At 36.9% G+C, this 26,806-nt stretch overlaps 1 protein-coding gene across 1 annotated transcript; it reads right to left on the reverse strand.

Annotated features, from left to right (window-relative positions):
* Positions 1 to 6,815: 6,815 nt before the first annotated feature.
* LOC137639512 (protein FAM200C-like) lies at positions 6,816 to 7,247 on the reverse strand. The gene has a single exon (XM_068371780.1). It carries the CDS (start codon positions 7,245 to 7,247, stop codon positions 6,816 to 6,818), a length of 432 nt encoding a protein of 143 aa, XP_068227881.1.
* Positions 7,248 to 26,806: the final 19,559 nt, after the last annotated feature.

A 26,806-nucleotide genomic window follows, 5' to 3' on the forward strand; every position in this document is an offset into this window, starting at 1 on the left:
ATATATATATATATATATATATATATACATACACATATTTATATATATACATATACATAGATTTATGTATATATATATGCATACGTATAAATATATATATATATATATATATATATATATATATATATATATATATATATACTGTATATACATATACATATATATATATATATATATATATATATATATATACATATATATATATGCATATATATATATATATATATATATATATATATATATATATATATATATATATATATTTATGTATATATATCTAGTTATATGCATATATATGAATATGTATATATATATATATATATATATATATATATATATATATATATATATATACATATATGCATATATATGAATATTACATATATATATATATATATATATATATATACTGTATATATATTTACACACATATATATACATGTATATATAAAAATATATGTAAATATATATTTATATATATATATAATTATAGAAGTATATATAAAAATATATGTATATATTTATATATATATATGCATGTATATATATATATATATATATATATATATATATATATATATATGTATATATATATATATATACTGTATATATATTGTATATATATATATATATATATATATATATATATATATATATATATATATATATAAATCTATATATATACATATATATATACACACACACACACATATATATATATATATGAATATATATAAACATATATATATATATATATATATATATATATATATATATCTAAATATAAATGAATATATACATATATATATATATATATATATATATATATATATATATATATCTAAATATAAATGAATATATATATATATATATATATATATATAAATAAATAAATTATATATATATATACTAATGATGACCTGTGTCTGGGGACCAAACATGTAATATTATATATATATTACAGCTGGCAAGCTATACAAGTACTCACTATGATTACAAAAACTCGTCACACCAAATCTTGAATATTTCACAGAACACTTTAAAAACAATACACTGAGGTGCGTGCGAGAGTGAGAGGGGGAGATGGCTGTCCTAAGGCTGGAATTCTCTATCTATCTATGCAACTCTGGGGTGCCTTTATATATGATACTTAACTACTTCCAGAAGATTCCAGGAGAGCGAGTTGCAGAAGCGTGGGAGCTGGGCTAAGGCGTCAGACTTACCAAGTATTGCTCTCTCAACACGTATCCACCCAACATGACACAAACCCTCTTAGTAAGTCCTTGCTCCTATCTTGTATGGTCACATAATACTCTCAAACAAATTAAGTAAAACTTCATAACAAAACTACCTGGAATAAAAAAAGTTAATTCTTAAAAATTCTTAAATTTACATATACTGACTTGAATACAGAATGAAAGGAAATTAACAACGGAAGTGTTAGGTAATTGACATAATAAACTTGAATCTACACGAGAAGAACTTATCTGAAGAGTTGGCCAACCTTTCTTCAATGCACAAATAAAATATAAATAAAATTATTAGTAAAATACTGTAATTACTCAACACTAGAACAGCTTCGTAAGAGTATACAGTATATATATATATATATATATATATATATATATATACATATATGTATATATATATGTATATATATATATATATATATATATATATATATATATATATATATACACATTCCAATAAGCCATATATTTTTGATACATTAATGTCTGGATTCTCTTAACAACCTCGGTATCAGAGCCCCAGGCGAAATCACACAAAGACAAGACCTTGTGACCAGCCGGGAGTCGAACCCTGCTCCGGCAGTGACTTACCACTTGGCCAAGAAGAAAGATAAAAGTCAATGACAATTCTTCTGTACTTGACCTGTCGAATCCAGGTTTTATGTACTTAGAATTGAAATCAACCCATCTTCACAATCATAGCTAATTGGTAGTTTGTGACTTGGCATTCGATTAATGATAAACTTTTCACATTTGTACATGTTTTTCATATTCAAATAAGCTATATATTTTTGATATATTAATATCTGGATTCTATTAATGACCTCGGGATCAAAGTCCCAGGCAAAATCACACAAAAACAATAGCTTCTGACCGGCTGGGAGTTGAACTCTGGTCCGGCAAGCTTGTATAGACAGTGACTTACCACTTGGACATGAAGAAAGATGAAAATCAATGACAATTCTTCTGTACCTATACCTGTCGAATTCAGGTTTTATGTTCTTAGAACTGAAATCAACCCATCTTCATCATCATAGCTTCGTGACTTGGCACTCGATTAATGATAAATTTTGCACATTTAGACATGTTTTTCACATTCAAATAAGTCATATATTTTTTATACATTAATGTGTGGATTCTCTTAACGACCTCGGGATCAGAGCCCCAGGCAAAATCACACAAAGACTCCCGGCCAGTCACAAGCCCTTTGTGTGATTTCGCCAGGGGCTCTGATCCCGAGGTCGTTAAAAGAATCCAGACATTAATATATAAAAAATATATGGCTTATTTTAATATGAAAAACACGTCTAAATGTGCAAAATTTATCATTAATTGAATGCCAAGTCACAAACTACCTCTTAGCTACGATGGTGAAGATGGGTTGATTTCAATTCTAAGTACATAAAACCTGAATTCGACAGGTATAAGTACATATTAACTTTTATCTTTCTTCGTGGCCAAGTGGTAAGTCACTGTCTATACAAGCTTGCCGGAGCAGGGTTCGACTCCCGGCCAGTCACAAGCTATTGTCTTTGTGTGATTTCGCCTGGAGCTCTGATCCCGAGGTCGGTAAGAGAATCCAGACATTAATGTATCAAAAATATATGGCTTATTTGAATGTATATATATATATGTATATATATATATATATATATAAATATATATATGTATATATATATATATATATATATATATATATATATATATATATATATATATGTACTGTATGTATATATATATATATATATATATATATATATATATATATATATATATATATGTATATATATATATATACATATATAAATATATATATATCTATATATATATACATATATATATATATATATATATATATATATATATATATATATATTTATATATGTATATATATACATATATATATATATATATATATATATATATAGATAGATATATATATTTATATATGTATATATATATATATATATATATTTATATATATATATCTATATATATATATATATATATATATATATATATATATATATATATAAGTGATAAATAAGCTAAAAATTTATTAACAGAACATCAATGTTTAACCTTCTGAAAATGCATTGCAGGGGCAGCTACAGAATGCATCCACACTTAGTAAATTTTGGGCAGCATTTAAGAACCAGTACAAGTATAGCTTATAGCTACGTAAATCTCTATTTGTTATCCTCTTTCGTCCATCCAACATAGAAGGAAATTGAAGTTCAGGATTACGTTTAACATATTGTGTCTAAATAGGACATACCAGATAGGCTGCTCTTTTTGCATGTTTCCTTCGAGCATTTGTAATTGGCAAAAATAAGTCATATGACCTCAGCTTCCAGGCAAGGAGATCAAGTCTTGTTTCGTCTACAAATGAGGCTGTGGTATATCTATCATACATTAGAACTACAAATTGCCCCAGTGCTTGTAAATCAGACTTTTCACCTTCAGATGGGTTGTGACTGAGTTTTGCAAATGTAGCCAAAACCTCATTAAAGACAATCCATGTCTACTAAGCTGTCTTTTTTCTTTTACTTAGAAAGCTGATGCAAATTGCCTTTAGCGAAAGCATGGAAAGACAACATTCCTTTGGACTTATCTCGGCTGAGAGTAGATGCAAGATCATGTAGATGTATAGGAATTCATCTAATGTGCTCTCTTTTGCCAAATCAGACCCACATTAGCGTCAAAGAAAGCCTCTGAGATATGGTAATTACTACAAACTGCGTGTCATTTGTATCAGTCATCAGAGACTTTTAGCCCTCTCTAATTGCATGACAAATATGTAAAAATATTTTGTGTTGGCCTTTTTGTGCTAGTGTTACTGTAATTGGTACACAAAAGGAAATTTTCTTCATTCTAACCATACTATCAACAAGAAAGTTAAAGTTCTGATTATTTGTACTGCTACAAAGGAATCTCCTCCAATTTATGTGATTTCCTTTTTTTCTGCAACTCTCCTCCCTATGGCCTTTATCCATTTTGATCTGGCTTCTGACTTCAGAATGGTTTTCTGATATACATAACAAATTATGCCAGTTCTCTTATGAGTGTAGCTCTAGTGCTCTGCCAAGGGAAGAATATCGTTTTAAGCATATCATCAAATGTTTTTAGAGTAACAGCATTTACCAGTGAGGTTCCAACCATGAGTACACCAAATTCTGACTTGAACTCTAGAATTTCTACTTTATTTTGTAGAACATTCAGAAGGTCTGACTTAGTACATGAGCTCAGTTTACTGTTCTTGCTGAGAGATAAAGGGAAAGACTGGTTCTTATGCTCGAAAAATTCTTGTCAATCACATCCTCGGTTTTGACAAGAGACCAAAGTTGAAAAAATCAGGTTACAATCCTCCTTAAGTAGCTTTGTCTCAGATTGGTTGCTTTGTCTCAGCCCTGCACTGAAGAAAATCAATCTTGTTCCTATTGAATGGCAGGTAGAAATGAAAACTATCAATCTGTATTTTATTCATAAAAGTTTTGAACTGTTCCTGGTTGTTATAGCCAGTGCTTGTATAAGGGAGCTAGATCAATAAGTCTGAGTATTACAGGTGATGATTCTGTATTATTAACTTTGGCATCGCTGGTTTAGATAACAAATTCAGAAAAACCAACGGAATATAACTCTTTCCATTGATCATGGTGATTTTCATTTAGCTTCATCGCATTTAGATTCTCTCTCTCTCTCTCTCTCTCTCTCTCTCTCTCTCTCTCTCTCTCTCTCTCTCTCTCTCTCTCTCTCTCTCTGAGTTGTATAAGTATGTCAAGCATTATGAGTGATACTTCAGTTCTTGACCAACATCATCACAAGCACCTAACTTTCCATGGTTTTGGTTTTGGCACGGTGATTGGGCTTTCATTCAACTGCATTGTTATTATTTGTCTTGAATTTGATACATCATCCTCTTCATCATACAAAAAGCATTGCACCTTTAGAAGGTTTGAGGTTCTTGACCTCTTTCTACAATTCTCTTCTGCGCCTGATGTACTGGGAGTCGTTGTTCTTGTTTGTGCACTCTGCAGTTTGTTATTATTAAACAAAAGTCTTCAGCTGCTATGATATTTTGCTTTATACTGTATCAATGTAGTTTTTATGCCTTTTCCATCATCTAACAGTGTATCCAATGATATTGGCATAGCAATAAGATCATGAAATAATGGTACATTTTTAGGGAGTTTTACATTCTAAGCTAAGAGGTGAAATTAACGTTTCAACACTTTTGTTCTCTTGAAAAAGACAACATTTACTAGAGTCAGTTTATATTTTTGGTTTAGCTTCTACGATAAGATACTTGGAACTCAAGTAGAGCAGGCTGAGGGTTTATCCTTATACTACCTTTTCTCACTTTCCTAAATGGGATACAGTTGCATCTGAGCTGTTGTGATACACCTAATTCGGTCATTCATCCAATATTATCAAATCTTGTGTGATCCGTACACCATCCAAATAATGTTAAAGACCCCATCATCCTTTGCTCGGCTCCCCTTCGCTAGCCCATTTTGTCAGTTCAGGTATGGCTACCTAATTTCCTTGAGTCTGATTAGCAAGCCTTTATGTTCATAGACTTGCAGTTTCGTTGATAATGAACCCCATGCTGAGTTGCACACCAGTGTCCAATGTGCCCTGGTATAGAGCGATAGTCTTCCATTTACCCCATTGCCGTCTGCAGAATACTACCTGCCTTAAGAACAATATTACCAACTTGACTGCAAGATCAGCTCTGTCGTTTGCAACCCCGTGGAACATTGTATAGACAGAAAGAGCTTATTCTTTGTGCCTTCCATTCATTAGTGGCAAAAAAAAAAAAAAGGAAATAAATGGACAGAGATTGGCCTTTTTATTGTTTATGGCCATGTAGGAATTTCTAGGTTAGCAATCTATTTTTTTTTTTAAAGGGATTTACAACGCATATCATAAAATTTCATGCTTGTTTAAAAAAATGAACAATTCTGGTCAAATTTACATTCTAAAGCATCACGAAGCGAGACGTATATTTTAAGAGTACTTGGTGGAATGCACCATTTGGTGGAATCTTCACCAAAGCATCGCTTCTAAACTTTGTATTCTATGATTTATGGTATGACTACCTTTCTCCCTTTAGCCTTGAGTCTTTTAAAAACTATAGATAAGCATACTCTGGATTTTGATTCTCCAACTGTGATTGGATCCTGTGTTTTGTATTTCAGAAATTTCTCTAATGATCCCAAATATAATGCAGTTTCTAATCTTTGTGTTGCCAATGCATAGGAATCTATCAAACAAACTACAGTAGGCCTTATATTCTGGTGAGTTGAGTTCTGCGAGACTCTCGTGTCCAAGAAAAAAGTCCTACTGAAGGGTCTACAATGTAGACCCTTCAGTAGGACTTTTTTTCCCTTTAAATGCAGTAATTGCCTCCTTGCAGGAAAACAGGGTGGAGTTATTTCCTTGAAGCTCTTTGTTCAGAACATTTAGCTTTTCAAATATGTCAGACAGGTATAAGATGTCACTCTTTGCATCAACAAGTTTCTGTCCAAGTTCTGTCCCACTAAAGAAAGAGATAACACTGTCCTAAAGTGCAACATAACGGTTCAGGCAATTGCTTTTAAAAAGCCACCTGACTTCAGTGTGCAACACAAGTTGTTCAAATTCTTCATTGTTCTTTTCACATAATTGCTGAAAGAGGCGATCTTTCAGTGCACTATTTTTTATTAGGTTGACAGCCTTAACAACATACCCATGTGCTTCATGCATACGTCCTGCTAGGTTTTTGGCAACCAGGTGCTGCCGGTGAACATCACAGCGCACAAAAATGACATTAGGAACAGCTGTTTTTAAGTAAGCACTGAATCCTTTATACCTTCCAATCATAGCAGCAGTGCCATCTGTTGCACAAGCCACAATGTTCTTGAGTGGAATGTTGTTCTCCTCAAAATAGACCTCAAGTTTTTTGAAGATGGATTCACCTTTTGTGTCAGTCGTTAATTTTAATGCAAAAAGCATTTCTTGACATATCTAATGAACATCAAGAAACCTCACAAATGCCATCAGAAAAGCAGAATTTTCAGGTAAAGTTGATTCGTTGAGTTGAAGCGAGAATTCAGTCACCTGCAGTTTTGAGAATAATTGGCTTTCAACATCAGCTGCCATCTCATCAATACGGTGTGATACTGAGGAGTTGCTCAGAGGAATAACACTAGTTACCTCTTGTGGACTCTGATTCATAACATAATAATGATTTATTTCAAAATATTACTCATTTATATATTTTGTGGGTCCTAAATTTTCTGTGCCCCCCCCCCCCCCCATGGCCCCCATTTTTCAAATTTTGCCTTGTGGCCCCTGAAATAATCTCATGGCCCCCAAGGGGGCCATATGGCCCACGTTGAGAAACACTGGTCTTCATCATCATTTCTGGACAGTCAATGCTTTGAAGAAAACTGCAGTTTATGCATAAACCGCAAACATCCTTTGGTAAATAGATGTATTGTTAATCATTTGTTTGGGTGTACGAAGAAAAATATAATATACGAAATTATGCCCCCCCCCCTCTCTCTCTCTCTCTCTCTCTCTCTCTCTCTCTCTCTCTCTCTCTCTCTCTCTCTCTCTCTCTCTCTCTCTCTCTCAAAAACACTTGCATGCAATATTAGTTAGATAATCTGACCCGCATACGCACACAAACATGAGCCTGCATAACTATGAATATGGAAATAGCCACACCTACCTTTCTTTCAGGTGTTATTGCATTACTAGTAACATTGCCCTCTTCCCAGTCTCTCCATATGTTGATAAGCTGTTTGCAAAGTGAATGTTTGTTCCAATTCTAGTATGGTGAATCATTATGACTTGATTTTCTACAATGAACTGAGTTTGATATGAACAGTCAGGTTCATCACCATCTCTTCCAAATTGAAAAGATGTCCCCAGAATATTGAAGGAACAAAGCTCTCAATTTTGTTAAGTGGTCAAGACATTAATGGAAAGGAAGATCGGCACAGGAGAGATATGAAGCAAAAAGTTCATAGATGCAATATTGCAGCTAAAGTAGTAAGGGAAAATTATCTGTTACAATTACGTTAAAACAAATTTCTTTAAGTTCATTTGATTTTGTGAATTCATTGAAAATAATATGGGCCACGGTTCAAGAACTGCACGTTCGAGTCTCACATTCGCCCGTAAACCATTTGTGTGAATAATGCTGGTAGACATACTTATTTGCTTAAAACAGAACAGAGCAGTGTGAACAAATAAGTATAATTCAAAATTATCCTCGGTTTATATGTACAGTCGCGGAACGACTAGACTACTCCAAAGGGTGGGTCCACCTTATTCTATATACCTTGGGTGGGTCCTTTGCTATTTCACCAGATCAAACCCGGACCCTTCAGTTTTATGTCCAGCTCAATTTGGTTCTTTATAAGTGTTGGAAAGAATGCATCAAGTTTAAAAACATCAGTGCCCTTTAAAAAGGCTTTGCTTCCACCACTCAAGTGATTTGAGAGAGAGAGAGAGAGAGAGAGAGAGAGAGAGAGAGAGAGAGAGAGAGAGAGAGAGATTGTTCTATAGCTCTAGATAAGAGAAACCGGCCGAACGGAAATTGATAGTGAGGTATGGCAATTTGTGAAAACAAAAGGCATTTATGAAGGTTGGAAATTAACAACATACTGGTCCCACGAAAACAAAATACTTGTATACACGTAATAAGTTGATAATTCTTTTTTTTTTTTTTATCTCGCTCTTTCTTTCCCTGCAGAAAATAATCAACTGAATTCATTTCCTTTTCAAGCAAGGAATCCTGCCGAGACCAGGAATGTGTGTCAGGGTCGCACGTGATCCCTTAGCTTCTTCTCCCTATCCAATTGAGGTGCAACAGCGGTCTCCCCTCTCCCCCTACTCATCCAATACAAACCGTCTTCACCCAGAAGGACGGCAAGGTTTAAAAAATGTTAGTTTTCGATAGTAAAAATAGTAGTAAGGAAAACTCCTGCATCGCCTCTGCTACTGTCGCTCCTTGTCAGTTGCGTCCGTGAAAACAAGGGAGGGAGGATAAGATCGAGGTTGACTCCTAATATGGTATGTGGGTCACTCTGTCTGTGGCAACGCCACACGTAGTTGTTTATTGTTATCCTTTCAAGGCAACGTTAGATTGCCGTTCATCTGTCTTCAAAGGGATCTCTTACTATGCACGAACTCAGGGAATTTTGCAATCTAATGAATATAGTGTGAGCGCAATAAATGTTTCAAATAAGGGAATGCTGCTGCAGTGCATTATAATCCAATCTGGGAATTGCCTATACAAAAATACTAATGCACGCAGAGAGAGAGAGAGAGAGAGAGAGAGAGAGAGAGAGAGAGAGAGAGACGGGGAACTAGGTTATCATATACAGAATAATTCTTTATATTTGATCATTTATCTCATTTGCTTTGTTTTCATAAATAATCCTCAAATTTCAGAAGACCTAAAATTAGCTTAATAAATCGCATGGTTTTAATCTGCTTGAAATCGAGCCTAAGAATAGTAGCAGAGGCAGGAAAATGGGAAAATTGGTTTGAAGGAAAGTAGCAGAGCGAAAAGGGAACAGAAGAATTCTATTCAATATCTTCCTGAATTTCTGTTCCGTTATTAAATGGCTTCCTCAGGTTCGCTATTTTCGTAACAAGAAGTTTTTGTTTGTCCTTTACTTTTTTTTTTATTTTTATTTATTTATTTATTTATTTTTTATTCTTATTTTGGTAGGGCAAATGAGTTGTATTGCATTGGTTACGTATCCGGTCATGGATTCTTGCAGAAACAGACCCTTACTAATTAATGTGGAACATGAAGTACTCTTTTATAGTATTAGCAATGTTTAACTTTTTGTGGACACACCCTAGATTAATTCAGAAAAGTTTACACCAGTATTATCAAGAATGATATTATTACTGTTATCAATATTACTATTGTTGTTGTTGTTGTTGTTGTCTGTAAAACTTACCTATTAAAGAATAACTTATTCACAGACTTTTACAAAACAAAATGCTCCCGTGGGACAGAACCAACTCCAGGTAAAAACACAAAACCAAAAGAAGAAACACTAGACAATTTAAGGTAATAAAAAGAAATATCAGTACATTGAGAAATACTGTACCACATAAAGTAATTAAGCTCACGAACTTGCCTAAAATGTCTTCACAAACATAGGAGTTCAAACCAAACATTAGGAAAGGCACTGGGGAAGAGGCAAGAGCGCTAATCAGGCTTCGAGAACAGTGTTTAATTAGTCAGCCAGTTTACGGCCAATAAATAACTCGCTCGAGAATTGCTCACTTGCCGCAATCAGTGTCACGATTAACCCTATCATCTATGCAAAACTTTTTTGCAATAAGAAAAGGACGAGCATCCTCAAGCCACCTGTTGAAATACTACCGTTAAAAAGTTATTGGGTCCTTTGACTAGCCAGACAGTACTAAATTGGATCCCTCTCTCTGGTTACGGCTCATTTTACCTTTCTCTACACATATACCGAATAGTCTGGCCTATTTACACATTCTCTTCCGTACTCATACACCTGGCAACACTAAGATTACCAAACAGTACGTCTTCGCTAAAGGTGTTAACTACTCCAATGTAATTGTTTAGTGGCTGCTTTGCCCTTGGTAAAGGTAAAAGAGACTCTTGAGCTATGGTAAGCAGCTCTTCTAGGATAAGGACACTCCAAAATCAAACCATTATTCTCTAGTTTGGATAGTGCCATAGCCTCTTTATCATGGTCTTCCATAGCCTTGGATTAGAGTTCTCTCTTCTGATGTTACACTCGGGCACACTATTCTCTCTTATTTCTCTTCCTCTTGTTTTTTTTTTTTTTTTTAATCTTTTATAGTTCATATATGAAAGATCCAATTTAATGTTGCTACTGTTCTAAAAAATAACTTATTTTCATTGTTTATTACTTCTCTTGTAGTTTATTCATTTCCCTATTTCCTCTCCTCACTGGTTATTTTTCCCTGTTGGAGCCCTTGGGCATATAGTAGCCTATCTTTCTTCTCCAACTAGGGTTGTAGGTAAACTAATAATAATAATAATAATAATAATAATAATAATAATAATAATAATAAATAGGATGCAATATAACAGCAATGGTTCATATTGACAATTTATTCTGTAATCCTACATAATTGTTGCCAGCTATTCCCCGAATTATATTGACAAAGCATATACTGTGGAATTTAATTTTGCAACACTACATTTGTTATTGAATTTTTATATATTTTAATTTCTATAATTTCAATATCTTTCAGTTTCTACCAATAAGCCTATATAACAGAAAAAGAATACAGATTCAGAATTAATATTAATAAATGTAAGAAGAACAATCATATTTTACACATGACTTTTTTTAGGAACTGACTAAATTATATATATATATATATATATATATATATATATATATATATATATATATATATATATATATATATATATATATATATATATATATATGGATTAATATCAACACAACATCGTGTTCAAATAGAAATAAATTTCTACCTCATACCTGGGATCGAACGGTAGCCCCTTCTAATGAAAGCCCAGGTCGAAACCAACCATGTCACGAGAGCCCATGGGCTCTCGTGACATGGTTGGTTTCGACCTGGCCTTTCATTAGAAGGGGCTAGCGTTCGATCCCAGGTATGAGGTAGAAATTTATTTATATATATATATATATATAGCCTATACATATATATATATATATATATATATATATATATATATATATATATATATGGATATATATATATATATATATATATATATATATATATATATATATATATATATATATATATATATATATATATATATATATGTGTGTGTGTGTGTGTGTGTGTGTAAGGTTACAATATTAGAATTATGATAGACCAACTCCCATGATAATTAATTAGGTCATTCATTTACTTTACAGGTTGAGAACAACAGAGTTAATGATTAATCGACATTTATCACTCTCTCTCTCTCTCTCCTCTCTCTCTCTCTCTCTCTCTCTCTCTCTCTCTCTCTCTCTCTCTCTCTCTCTGTGAGCTGTAGGTGATCCGAGAACACTACTCACAGATGACTTTCACATGGCACGAGAATCTTAGCAAGAAACTAACGCGAACTTACAATCAACAAGTAGAAATCGTCGTCAAAATCTGGAAATCTATTTGAAACCAGATCTTAAATCATCCACAGTTTTTATTTTTTTACATTTCTTCAATTTCGTCTTGTATTTAGCAAGAAGTATTGTGAAAGATGTGCAGAATGTTGATATTGTCTGTTTTAAGTGTGGCAAGAGAGGCTATATCAGTAAGGAATGTTGGTCAAACTAACCGAAAGCAGTCGCCCAAGTGATTAAAGATAATTCGACGTCACAGAATGCGAAGACTTAGAAGCAATCGGGAAAGGACGGAGAGGAAAATGAACCAGCCACCATTCACACAACGAGCAGGACGAACCCAAACAGCACGGATGCCTTTAAACCATATATTTATGAAGGTATGTTGGCAGCAATAGACGGGAGTGAGCGAACCACGGTCAGGATATTGCACGACACAGGTTGTAACCACAGTGAGGCGGTGCGGGGAGAACACCCGTTGGTGGAACAGTCTCTCACAGAGGACTCAATTATTTTGAAGGGAATAGGAGGTGAGAAGGTTACCCCTATTTGATATCTAAAACTGTCATGATATTTAAAACTGTCATGCAAGTTGGTGACAGGTAATTTTGACTTTGCGGTTAAGGATTCAATGGCTGTCGTAGGAGTAGACGTCCTGCTGGGTAATGAGGTTGGTGGAGCACCGTTCGTTTTCCAAAGAAGAGGATACCCTTGATAGTACACAAGAGGAGGAGTCCAGAGTAAGCCCGAGCGAAGAAGAACGATGGATGGGTGGATAAGAAGATAATGAAACAATGGACCTGGAAGAAATAAATTTGGAGGATTTGTTTTCCGAAGGAAAGGACTTCCTTGATAATACGCAAGAAAAGGACTCAAGTTTAAGCCCTAGCGAATAGGAACGACAGACGAGTGGACAAGAAGACTAGGAAACAATGGACCTGGAAGAAATGAATTTGGAGGATTTGTTTTCGAAAAAAAGAGGATTCCCGTGATGATACGCAAAAGAACCCAAGAGTAAACTCGAGCGAAAAGGAACGACAGACGAGCGGACAAAAGGACAAAGAAGGAATAGAAATCGAAGGTACAACAAACTTGCGTGATTTATTTTTCAAAGAAGAGGATTCCCTTGATGATACGCAAGAAGAGAACGCAGAAGTAAGCTCGAGCGAAAAGGAGCGACAGACGAGCAGACAAGTAGACGAAGAAGTAATGGACTTCGAAGAAATAGAAAATTCAACGTTAGAAGTAGGACAAGTGAGTAGGAAAAGGCTGATAAGATTGCAACGGAAGGATGCAGCGTTAACAGTTATTGTACCGTGTGGTGGGTGAGACGGAGACATAGCAGCCTCCCACCTGTTATTATCTTAAGGATGGGTTTCTTATGAGGAAGCATAGACCCGCCGATACCGCTGGAAATGCCGAATGGGGGATATATCGACAGGACCATCGAGAAGGCAGGTGTTCACGGTAGTGCACAAGACAAGACATATGCGGATAAGGAAGATGACGATGAATATCATGAAACACTTTTTCTGGCCTGGCATGCATAAGGACGTGAGCCAGTTTTGTCGTGCATGTCACGTATGTCAAACGGCTGAAAAGTCCAACAAGTATGTCAAGGAAGCTTCCTTACGCCTGAGGGAAGTACAAGGAGAACCCTTCAGGAGAGGACCAAAGAAAATGAAAGCAGAAAATTGGAAGAATCGAGAAAAAACGGAAGGAGAGAATGTCAAGAGTTTGGGAAAAAGGATCGGGGAGATAAGGAAATTTTCCCTAGAAGGCAGGAAGACGACGAGACAAGGACGGACGAAGGAAAGGTTTGGTAGGAAGGACACAAACAGACAGGTTGCAGGACCCTTCAGCAAAGGACCAGAGAAAATTTTGGCAGGGAAAAGGAGGGATCAAGAGGAAACAGACGTAAGAAATGTCAAGGATTTGAGGAAAAGAAATGGCCAGTTAAGGAAATTTTACTTAGAAGACATGAAAACGAGGCAAGGACGAGTGAAGAAAAGGTTTGGCATAAAAAGTATGAACAGACAGGTTACGGTAGGACGGCAGGTGTTGGTCTACGCATTGGAAAGAAGATTCCCTCTCACCAACGAGTTACAAGGATCATTCCGGATTTTGGAGGAAGGCAGTGACTGCCCCTATGTTATCGAGATATCAGGAAAAGGAAAAAATCTGAGGAAAGCCATATCTACTTCAAAACCGATACTTCAAGCACCGAATTTCACCAAGAAATTCCTTATCGAAGTGGTTGCGTCAGATAACGGGATTGGAGCTGTTTTATTGCAAGAAGATAAGGAAGGAATTCTTCATCCTGTGTGCCTTATGTCATCGAAGCTGAAGAAGAAGCAATGAGTCAACTCAACAGTTGAAATGGAACGGCTGACGCTGATCAAAGCAATGAACAGGTTTTTAATCTATGTAAGTCGACCACAAAATGAAGAAATTATATTGTATTCATATCATAATCTTTTAACTTTTGTGAATAAGATTAAAAGTGATAGTCAAAGGTTAAGTAGGTGGTAATTATGTTTGGAACCGTATTGTATTTATGCAAAGAATATATCAGGTAAAGATAACGGACATGTAAAGATAACGGGGTTCCACATTATTAATCTCGGGCTGAATCGATGGATTCAGACCCGATATGAATAATATTTATGGGTTAGAGCCATGTCGTCCTGATGGAAGTTTCTTCTGGCAACTTTCTACAGTATAATATTTCTGTGATTGATTTACAAGAGAATTACCGTTAGGTATCACGGGGTTCCAACCCCCGGAAACGACTATCCGGAGATATCGTGTATAATCAGGGACGTATCCTAAGATAACCATAGATATCTGTACCCCAAACAGATCTTACCCAGTCTAATCCTCTAAGGGGAAGGATAAGTAAGGAGCCGTTACATATCCTATCACATTTCTGTACTCCTATACGACCCTGTCTCTTCATTCCTTTGTACGCAGCTGGTGGCTACAGTGGAACTGTTTTTTGTGGGTGCTCTTTTCACCTTTTTTTAGAAGATTTGCTTTGTGTTATGGCTTCCTCTTCTTCGTCAAAGTTAAGTTCCTACCTCTCTTTGTTTTTTGTTTTTGCTAATTTGGTTTTAGCTCCCTTCGGGGACTTATATTTTAGCATTTATGTTAGAGGAAGCCTGAGCGCTTCGAGTCCTGCTAGCAATGGTGTTGGGTTTCATTCCTGACTGCCTTTTTTGTGTTTACTAGTTTTCATGTTAGCTAGTAGATGTTTAGCATTATGACGCTTAGGACTCCATTTTAACTAGCATTTACATTGCATTTTTTATTATAATAAGTCTTTTTGAGTTCGTATCAGTTTCGGCTAGCCTAGCCTAGAGTCGGTAAGTTTTTTGTTGGAGACGGACTCGCAGTTTTAGTTTTTGGTCTTGAGTTCCGGTTTCATTGACGGTGGTCACTTCCCTTGGGAAGGTTTCTACTCAGTCATACTAGTTTCTGGTTTTTTGTCCTACTTGTTGGCGTTTCTTGGTTCTCCGACCGTTTAGGCTCTTGGCCACCGTGCTACAAGCATCTGAGTTCTCTCAGGGCTAGGAAGGCGCAGTTTTGGAGATCTCCTTTGGGAAGGGTGAACTCATTTATCTTGTTCAGTTGGTTCGCTGACTGTCTTACTGCCTTTTCTTTTAGTCTCTGGGATTCCTCTTTTATCTTGTTGCATTTGGCCTGGCCTATCCTTTAACGGCGTGTCTGTTGGTCCATCGTGCTACACATACGTTCTCATGCTGGCTTACAGTATGTCTATAGTGTTCCCCTTTGTGAAGGGTGAGCCATTTTTCCTGTTGGTGAGCTGGCAGTTGTGGGATGCCGTATCCTAGCCTCTGAGAATTTAGATAGAGTAATTATAATGGTGTTTTTTACCTCTTTGTGGTGGGTTTTCCCGTTACTGATATCGAACTTAAATTTATTATGCTGTATTTTTGCAATTGGTGTGCAGAGGCCTAGTCCCTTCGGGGTTCTGGCCTACTGAGCCGTCAGCATTCTCCTTTATAAAAGTGAGTTGTCAGACTGTTGACAATGCCGGTACTTACGGCTTTGTCGTCTCCAACGGCATTCCTTCTCTGTGGCATACAACAGTGATACGTTGCTATCTAAGGCAGTGTGGGCTATACTGCCACAACCTTTTTATTACAACACAATGATTCGGTGGAAATTATCGTCGTTTGACTTTGCTGCCGTTTTTACCGACACTGCCGTTACTGTCAGCAGGTCAAGCCTTGTATAGGGTAATGTTATCATGCCCCTGATTTAGGAGGAGCCTTTGGAGATGGCAATGCCGTTAACTATCTGGGCCGTTACTGACGGCAAAGATTTTTGTACCATGATGGCATATGTTTTCCTTCTTAGAGACTGCCTTCTACAAGGGGTGTGCTCTATTATCTGTTGATAAATATGAAACTCAGATCGACATAAAGACCTTACTTCTACTACTTGTAAGGTATCTTTATGTTAGTCAGCTACAGAGATCTCTTTTGCGAAAGGTTCTCCTTGGCTAGACTTGAAGAGTTAACCATTACATTTGGTTAATTGCTTCCATCACTTTATTCAGATCCTTTAAGGACGTGGATTGGATTTTTCTCCCGTTTTCTTACAGGTTGGGTTCCTATTTAGGGATTCTCCTTGTCAGATTATGGATTGAAAGTTTAGCCTTCCTTTTGTACATTTGGTTGCTCCATTATCGATGCGTCGATATGTTTTGCTTGATGGGCGACTTCGTTACCTTCCTACTAGCCCTTTCTCTGCGGAGATAGTAGGCTATTGATTTTGATGAGCATCCTTGTTCCCCTTCTTAACAGAACGTAATACTTAGGATCAAAGGGGACATTTTCCGTTGGCTTTATTTTCCAATTTAACGCAATTAAAGGGGCCTGGATATTGTGGTCTTTTCCTCTTACTTTTCACCAATTGCAATCACAGACAATTTTGGAATTATTTTCTCAAATTCGGTTGACTTAATTGAATCCTACTATCCATTCTTTTCAGCTTGGTGATTCAAAGAGATGAGTGTACTCATATATGCTTTCTCCTATTTACAGGTGGGGTCTTCGAAGGAGATGCACTGCCGAGTTCAGATTTGTGCCAAGACCGTGAGGTATCCTTGTGACCATGATACCAGCAGGACCCACGCTAAATGCCAGAGAATGAAGGGTCCAGTCTCCTATTGGGACCCTTAGGATTGCAGTGTATGTAAGGACTTACTTCACTCTGGATGGATATCGAAAGATATCTTTGATGACGAGCGGACGTTTTTCCAGAGATCTCTTCGTTCCTGGGTCAGGGGCTTCAAGAAGAATGCTGAACCAAAGGTTCCTTACCTTCCTTCTGCAGAGTGGAAGTATAGATTTTTTCCTAAGGGTGCTCCGGACTTGGTATTGGGTTATTCCCAGCCTAGACCCATACCTACTGTCCAGCTTCATGTAGATGAGACTTTCAGTGCCTTAAGCCTTGACTTGGACAATATATCCACAGTCTCTTTTTTTATCTCCTGGTCAAGAATCGGCTCTTCTGTCGGTGGTAGATTCAGATGAACCTCTCCCTCAAGTGGATGATTCCTATCTGCCAGAATTGGATGACGATAGTGTGATTTCCGTGAGATACTCAGTGTGTTCCGTTGTCTCAACGGCCGTCAATACAGCCGCTACTCTGTCAACAGTTACGACTACATCTTCTGTTTCAGGTACAACTCCTATTTCTGTCCCTCCTCCCTCCCCGGCTGAGCTGGGGGAACCAACACTTCCTAAATTTCCAAGTAACTTGGATGACATGTCTCTGGTAGCAAACATGAAGGCTTTCATGGAAGGGACCCAAGAATATCAAAGAAGGATGTTCAAAGCCTTGTGGGAAGAGATTCAGGCTTTGAAACCTCAAGAGGATCCAACTAAGGCTAAGGTTTTACCGTCTCAGCTCCCCTTTTGCTCGCAACAAAACCCACGGAGGTACGCGGGTCATGCGGTGCTTTCGGAGGGTATTCTTCATATTGGAGAGGGACTAGGCTATAGGCCTATTGCTGATCTGGAATTTTATCCAGATATAGAGGCCTACCCCATTTGTTATATTAGGTTAGCTGAAGGTGTTCCTTTAAGAGACGACACTATTGCCAGAGAAATGATCCTTTTAGATCACACCAGAGCTCAGCACCTGGTAGTGAAGGAAATGAAGACAGCAGGGTGTATTAACACACAATTAGGTGCCTTTGGTAAAAGGTTGGCCACTTTTGTAGCCCCCGACAAAATGGTTTTACCCTTTGCATCGAAAGGTTTTGTAGCAGTAGAAAAGGCCATCCAGGAGGGTAAATCTCTCTCAGTTTTGGAAGAATGTAAACCTGTGTCACTTGTTCTTCCCCATGACGCTGAACATTGGTTGGATATTCAGTTTACCTTTGCCGAATGGAAACTAGATAAGGATATAGCCAGCCGGTAATTTAACGAAAGACTGCCTAGGATTCCTGAACACATACTTAAAGCTGAATTGGATGCTAGGGAGAGACTATCAGCTTTGTGAAAATGAAGATTGGTAATTTCATTGATGCTCCAGTTTTTTCCTTGTTGGCCAAGATACACGTGGCTACCTTTATGAAGGATCTTTTTGACTTCTTTCAGTCTCGAAGAGTCTGCAGGAAACATGTTCTAGCTTCCGCTACTATTCGTCATGAACCTGAAGCATCTCATTGATGCTTGTATTTGGGGTAAAGTACTGTTTCCACAGAAATTAGTAAAGGAGATCTTGGATAAAGCGGCAGCAGAGAATAAGTGTCTTTTCCAGAGGTGGGGAATATCTCTTAAGAGAAAATTTACTCCTGGTGTCGGACCTCAACCTAAGAGGGTTTGTAAACCAACATACCTTAGGAGGTCCTTCGCTCCTTCTCCAGCTAGTGCTTCTCAGAATACTTTTACTGTTCCTCATCCGGTGACTTCACAGTCCCCAGCGTTCAATCCTGGATTTGAACAAGGGCCTTCGTCCTTTTGTTCCCCTAAGAGATAAAGAGGGGGTAGAGGCCGCTCTGACAGAGGGGGCCAGGTCAAGGAGTCGTTGTCTCCGAGGTAACAGAGGAAGTAGGGGCACACATCTTCAACCAAAACAATGAGGATACTCCAGTAGGGGGAAGGCTGAAATTGTTCAAGGACAGGTGGGCGTTCAGTCCTTAGGCACAAAGCGTTATTTCCAGCAGTATGGGCTGGAAGTGGAAGAGACAACCTCCAAAGATCAGGAGATTTTTCCAGAAATTGACACCTCATCTGGAACAATATGTGCCGAACCTGTTAAAGAAGAGAGTTATCCGTTGCACGAAATCTATGAAGTTTCAAGGTCGTCTGTTCTGCGTGCCAAAGAAAGATTCGATTATTCCTCGAACAATTCTCGACTTGTCCCATCTAAACCTGTTCGTCCAGTGCGATAGGTTCCGGATGCTGACTATTTCACAGATACGGACTTTACTACCCCGGGGACTTACTCCGTTTCTATAGATCTTACCGACGCTTATTGGCATCTTCCGATAGGTCGACGTTTCTCCCCCTACCTTGGTTTCAGACTGGAGAGAAGGGCTTATCTATTCAGAGCTATGCCATTCGGGCTTAACATTGCTCCGAGAATTTTCACGAAAGTTATAGACAGTCGTTCAACAATTGAGGGAAAGAGAACTTCAAGTTGCGGCATACCTGGACGACTGGCTTGTGTGGGCTCCTTCAGCAAGGGAGTGCACAGAAGCAACATATCACGTTGTCAAATTCCTCCAATCTCTAGGATTCCAAATAAACTTCAAAAAGTCAAGAATGAACCCAGCTCAGGTTTTCCAGTGGCTGGGGATTCATTGGAACCTAAAGTCTCATACCCTATCCATTCCTTCTGCCAAGAGGAAAGAAAGAGCTCAGTCAGTTCGGTCTTTCATCAAGTCGAGAAGGACCACCAGGTGTTGCCAGGAAAGGGTTCTGGGCTCATTACAGTACGCCTCTGTAACGAACCCGCTCCTCAAGATCAGACTCAAGGATGCAAGCAGAGTTTGGAAGAAGAGAGCCTCCACAGCTCTCCGTGATCATAAGAAGACAACCCCGGAGTAACTTCGACGGCAACTTCATCAGTGGTCTAATGCCAGAAGTCTTTCCAAGACGATTCCGTTGCGCTTTCCTGCTCCTGTAGGGATTCTTCATACGGATGCCTCATTGGACGGTTGGGGGGTCATACCCAACTCAAGAAAGTGCAAGGCGGTTGGTCTCAGAGATTCAAGCAATTCTACATCAATATTGCGGAGGCCATGGCAGTCTTCTTATCCCTCAAAAAGCTACACTTGAAGAACAATATTCACATCCGGCTAATATTAGACAGCAAAGTGATAGTTCATTGCATCAACAAACAAGGGTCAAGAGCTCCCCAAATAAATCATGTAATGTTTGCCATTTTTTCGTTGGCTCAGAGGAAGAGGTGGCATCTGTCAGCCTCTCACCTTCACGGATTTCGGAATGTGATGGCAGACTCCCTATCTCAAACACATCCGCTAGAGACAGAATGGTCTCTAAACGAAAATCATTCTCTTTCGTGTAGGAGTTAGTCCCAGGTCTTCAAGTAGATCTGTTTGCAACGAGTCTCAACAAGAAACTTCCCAATTATGTAGCACCAAATATGGACCTAGCGGCAGTGGGCATGGATGCGTTAAACATGGATTATCGGTGGGAGGAGATTTACATATTCCTACCCTTCAATCTTCTCATGAAAGCGTTAGACAAGCTTCGTTCGTTCAGGGGGACAGCAGCCCTGATTGCTCCTCTGTGGCCGAAGAGCAACTGCTACCCCTTAGTGACAGAGATGAACCCCAGGTTGGAGCCTCTACCCAGCCCGAGTCTGTCCCAAGAAGTGCAGAGGAAGACTGTCTACGCTTCATCTTGGAAAAAGAAAACCCTTCATCTGATGATTTTTTCTCATTATCCCTAGAAAAGAGGTTCAAAATTCAACGAGACAAATTGGCATTTGCTGAAAATTATAAAACTTCCACCACTTTGAATCATTACGAAACTTCGTGGAAGAAATGGGTTCAATGTGTGAAAGATAAAAATCCACCTTCTATCACTATGGATTTTTGCTTAGGGTTTCTGATCAATTTACACGCGAAAGGTTTAGCATTCTCCACGATTTTGTCGTACAAGTCAGCCCTGGCTAGACCAATTTTATATGCCTTTGACATAGATTTTAACTCGGACCTCTTCAACAAGATTCTGAAAGCTTGTGCAAGGTAATGACCAGCGGCTCCTCTGAAACTGATCTCCTGGTCGTTGGATAAAGTGTTACAATTGGCTTCGGAGATTAACAATCAAGCAGCGTCTTTACGAGATTTATCTCAAAAAGTTATTTTCCTAACTGCTATGGTTTCTGGTGCACAAGTTAGTGAAATTGTGGCTCTCTCTTGGGATGAGAGTCACATAGAATTTACAGACAATGGTGAAGTTATTCTATACTCTGATCCTACCTTTTTGGCGAAGAATGAGTTCCATCTAAACGTTGGGGACCGTGGAAAATAGTTCCCCTCGTAAGTGATCTCACTATGTGTCTGGTGCAGTGTTTAAAGACATATCTTGACAGGACAAAGAATTTTAAAAAGGGTCAGTTATTTAGAGGTGAGACAGTTGGATCTGAATTGTCTTTGAAACAAGTGAGAGCAAAATTGGCATATTTCATAAGAAGAGCAGACCCAGCTAGCATGCCGTTGGGTCATGACCCTAGAAAAGTGGCTTCCTCATTGAACTTTTTTCAATATATGTCATTTGAAGGTTTACAGGCTTATACTGGTTGGAAGTCCACCAGGGTGTTCTTCAAGCATTATATGAAGCAACTGGATGAAATTCGTCACTTTGTGGTGGCAGCAGGTGGTGTTATAAAACCTGCTGCAATGATGTATCCCTCAAGGGCGTCCCTGGGAATTCTTCCAGCTTATTTTCTTTAATAAGTAAACTGTCGTATTTTGCTTCATTATCATCATCAAACAATTTAAAATTTTTAGTTTTCAGGATTAGTATACCTATTCTAGAAATGAGTTTGAAAGAGTTCAGCTTATGTTGTTAGGTATAAGACTGTATTTTGTATTTGGCCATATACGGCTTAATTTTTATCATAAGATCCCTTTTTTAAGGGGTTTTAGAACATACTAAATTGTTTTCCCCTTATGATTACTTAAGTACAAATTACTCGATGGTTTATAGTTGGGTAAAGGATTGATCATAATGCTTATCAATTAGCTTGTATTAATTTTTGCTAAGAAAATTTTGATAATAAAAGGTTGTATACTGTTAGATGCATTTTATTGCTAGACATAATTCCTGTTAGTAGTAATAAATTTAGTATGTTATGGTTGATTTCTACCATCATTGAACCTTATGAATCTGTTTACAGATGAGTATTTATTCCATAATGATTACTCACTAAGCTCATAATATTGGTAGTGTTTATAACATCTCACTGTTAAAGGGAGTGTTCTTCACCATAGGGGTGGTTGATGGCTGGTCACAGATTTATCCCCTTAGAAGACTATCATACTTACCAAATTCAGATCACTTTGGATTCAATCTTAAGGTAGAAATTTATAATTATGCTTTGTCTCATAGGTAGGGAGCACCTGTTACTTGGAGGTTTTTTCATGCAAAAGCCTCACACCGAGTATAGAAAATTCTCTGGTACACTTCCATCAGGACGACATGGCTCGAGCCCAAAAAAGAGATTTTGACGTAGAAAAAATCTATTTTTTGGGGAGATAGCCATGTCGTCCTGATGGCCAACCCATTACATCCTTTTTCTCCCACCCCTTTGCTCGTTGGAGGCTCCTATTTCACAGTAGCTCAGCTACAATGTGGAATGAAGAATCGGGGTCGTATAGGAGCATCGAAAGGTGATAGGATATGTAACGGCTCCTTACTTATCCTTCCCCTTAGAAGATTAGACTGGGTAAGATCTGTTTGGGGTACAGATATCTATGGTTATCTTAGGATACGTCCCTGATTATACACGATATCTTCGGATAGTCGTTTCCGGGAGTTGGAACCCTGTGATACCTGACGGAAATTCTCTTGTAATATCAATCGAATAAATATTACACTGTAGAAAGTTGGCAGAAGGAACCTCCATCAGGACGACATGGCTATCTCACCCAAGAATAGATTTTTCTTATGTCAAAATCGCTTTTTTGGGGGAGCTATCTTACGAAGCTGGACTAGTGTAGAGTAAATATCGTAGTTTATTGACAATTTTATCTATATTTCATGAATTGTTTTCATTTGTCCATTGAAGAGATGATACCAACCTGTAAAATGAGCCCCTCTTATGTAGATATAAGTATTTTATGTAAATTACTTTCGTCGTGAATTTCATTATATTCTTTATTCAAGTTAAAATATGTAATTTACGTAATTTTTGTAAAGAATTAACTTTTTATTTTGCGTATGTTTTCTATGAAGTCTTACGTTGTCTATTTGAAAGGGCTTAGGTAATGTTCTTTTATATTTTATGATGAATTGCATCATGTTTGAGAGAGAATATCAGAACATGCACTTTGGAGTGTTCTTCACCACATGTTTCGAATTTTTGAGAACAGCCTACGGGAAGAGGTTATCTTTTTTTATTTCAGGGACAATAGGTGGGTGGAGCTAGCTGGGAAGCCATCTCGCGGGTGTGTTGAGGTGTCTCTGAGAGCTACCAAAACGCCCTGACACACCTCTTGGAATTTTTATCTAGTTGGAAACTTTGATGCCCTTTGGCATAGCCCCCTAGCTACCAGAACTCGATCCGGGAAGGTTTTGGAACCCGTCAGGTTTTATATATAGGTGACCCAACGTCGGGTTAGAATCAGGGACAGACAGGGATAGAGTTCGAGTTAGTACCGCAGCCTTCCCCTCTCTCCCGAAAATAACTGTTCACTATCGAAAGTGTTTAGTGTGTTCTAGTGTGTCCTCTCCTAAGTGACTCTCTGCCCCAAAGCAAATCGTGTGTCACACACGACTAAAAGGAGATTTTTGAACTCCTTGTATTAGGGTGAGCGCTGGCATCTGTAGGCAAAATAGGTTAGTAAAGTGATCTTGTTAACTATTATTTGGAGTCATACTTAAACACTGCATTATTTCAGAATTATTCCAAGCATTTGTACTATTTTCATTACATTATTTCTTTTCTTAGGTTAAGGTTTATTCAGATATAACAGTTCAAGTTAAGTTATATAATTTCAGATCGTAACATTTTTGTCTTATTCTAAGTTTTGCTCGGACTTAATATGTTTCCCGTGATTTAGTTTTATGTAAATTCTTTTCAAAGTGTTGAAATTTATATAGAATATATTTATTTTTGTAGAGAGTGTATTATTCCAATCACCACTATTTAATTCTGCTCGATTCCTGTTAAGAACCACAGTGAGAGTTAGATAAGTGTTAATAATATCTAAAAGTAATAACCCAGTTTGGTTTTGAGTGTGCTTAAGAGACCTTTGGATATTCAGTGTTTTATATATTGCTGTCTGGGAGTTCTTGAACGGTCTCAGAATTCGGGTATTAATGTTTGTAGTTAATACTCACCTTACAAGTTCCCTCTGTGGTAGTAATGGACGACCTTCGAGTCGCAACTCACCAACCAATGAGGACAATAGCAGGAAAGGACCCACACCACGAATTCACAACCTCAGAGCCCCGGGGCAATTACCCTACCTGGACAACAGCTACCTGACAACTCCTCAAGGTGTGAACGATCTGTCTCCCTCTTCACTACGGCATTGTTTTTCCGACAACTCCTACAGGTTTAAACAATCTAACCACCTCATAACTGTGGCAGTGTTTTCCAAGGTATATTACAAACAGAAATTGTTAATTACATTAATCACACAACAATGTTTTAAAGTGTAACAGTTTTAATGTAAAAGCAAACAAGGTAATTCGGAATTCGGGAGGTTAATCAGCTTGCCAGTTGTAGTATCTATAATATTATATGTTTGGTTCAAAGTCACGAGCAATAGTATAATATATTTTGTTAGCGCCCAGACCAGAGAGTCATAATCGTATAATATATTTTGGGTGCTCGGACCTGGGAATCATACATTCTAATATATATATATATATATATATATATATATATATATATATATATATATATATATATATATATATATATATATATATATATATATCATTATTATTATTATTATTATTATTATTACTAGCCAAGCTACAACCCTGCTTTTTTAGTAGTTGGAAAAGTAAGATGCTATAAGCCCAAGGGCTTTAATAGGGAAAAATAGCCCAATGAGGAAAGCAAATAAGGAAATAAATAAATGATGAGAACAAATTAACAATAAATCATTCTAAAAACAGTAACAACGTCAAAACAGATATGTCCTATATAAACTAATAACAAAGTCAAAAACAGATATGTCATATATAATAAAAAGACTCATGTCAGCCTGGTCAACCTAAAAACATTTGCTCCAACTTTGAACTTTTGAAGTTCTATTGATTCAACTACCCGATTAGGAAGATCATTCCAGAACTTGGTCACAGCTGGAATAAAACTTCTAGAATACTATGTGGTATTGAACCTCATGATGGAGAAGGCCTGGCTATTAGAATTAACTGCCTGCCTAGTATTACGAACAGGATAGAATTGTCCAGGGAGATCTGAATGTGAAGGATGGTCAGAGTTATGAAAAATCTTATGCAACATGCATAATGAACTGATTGAACGACGGTGCCAAAGATTAATATCTAGATCAGGAATATATATATATATATATATATATATATATATATATATATATATATATATATATATATATATATATATATATATATATACATAAAGCATATAATTTATATACAGTATATATATATATATATATATATAAATGTATTCATATATATATATATATATATATATATATATATATATATATATATATATATATATATATATATATATCATTAATGTGTATGTCTTCATATTATGAGGTTTCAGAAAATGTAATGGTAAAAGAGAGAGAGAGAGAGAGAGAGAGTTCAAATGATATAAGATTAAAGGTGAGATATGAGTTAAGGAAGCTGATTTGCTACTTGAAGCTTTCATGATGAAATTTGAAGATCTTGCAAAATGTAGAAGTATTTTGCACAAGCATTTCAATCTTTGTTCATTGCTAAAGGTGTTTAGATTTCTGAAGGCAATCTCATCTTGTAGAGACTAAGATAGATTTATTCAAAACTTAAGATAATTATAAGTTCAAGTTAGATTAAGGTAAAAAAGGGAATCTGACTTTGAATGTATATCATGCAAGTTGGAGACGAGGGAGGTAGAGTATATTAGGACAAAAGGAATGAGCTGTGAGACTGGAGTGAAGTTGAGGAGGTGCAAGGGACAGATTAGTAGCTAGCAAAACTCTATCTCGGG

Source organism: Palaemon carinicauda, chromosome 4, assembly GCF_036898095.1.
Source record: "Palaemon carinicauda isolate YSFRI2023 chromosome 4, ASM3689809v2, whole genome shotgun sequence".
Lineage (NCBI taxonomy): Eukaryota > Metazoa > Arthropoda > Malacostraca > Decapoda > Palaemonidae > Palaemon > Palaemon carinicauda.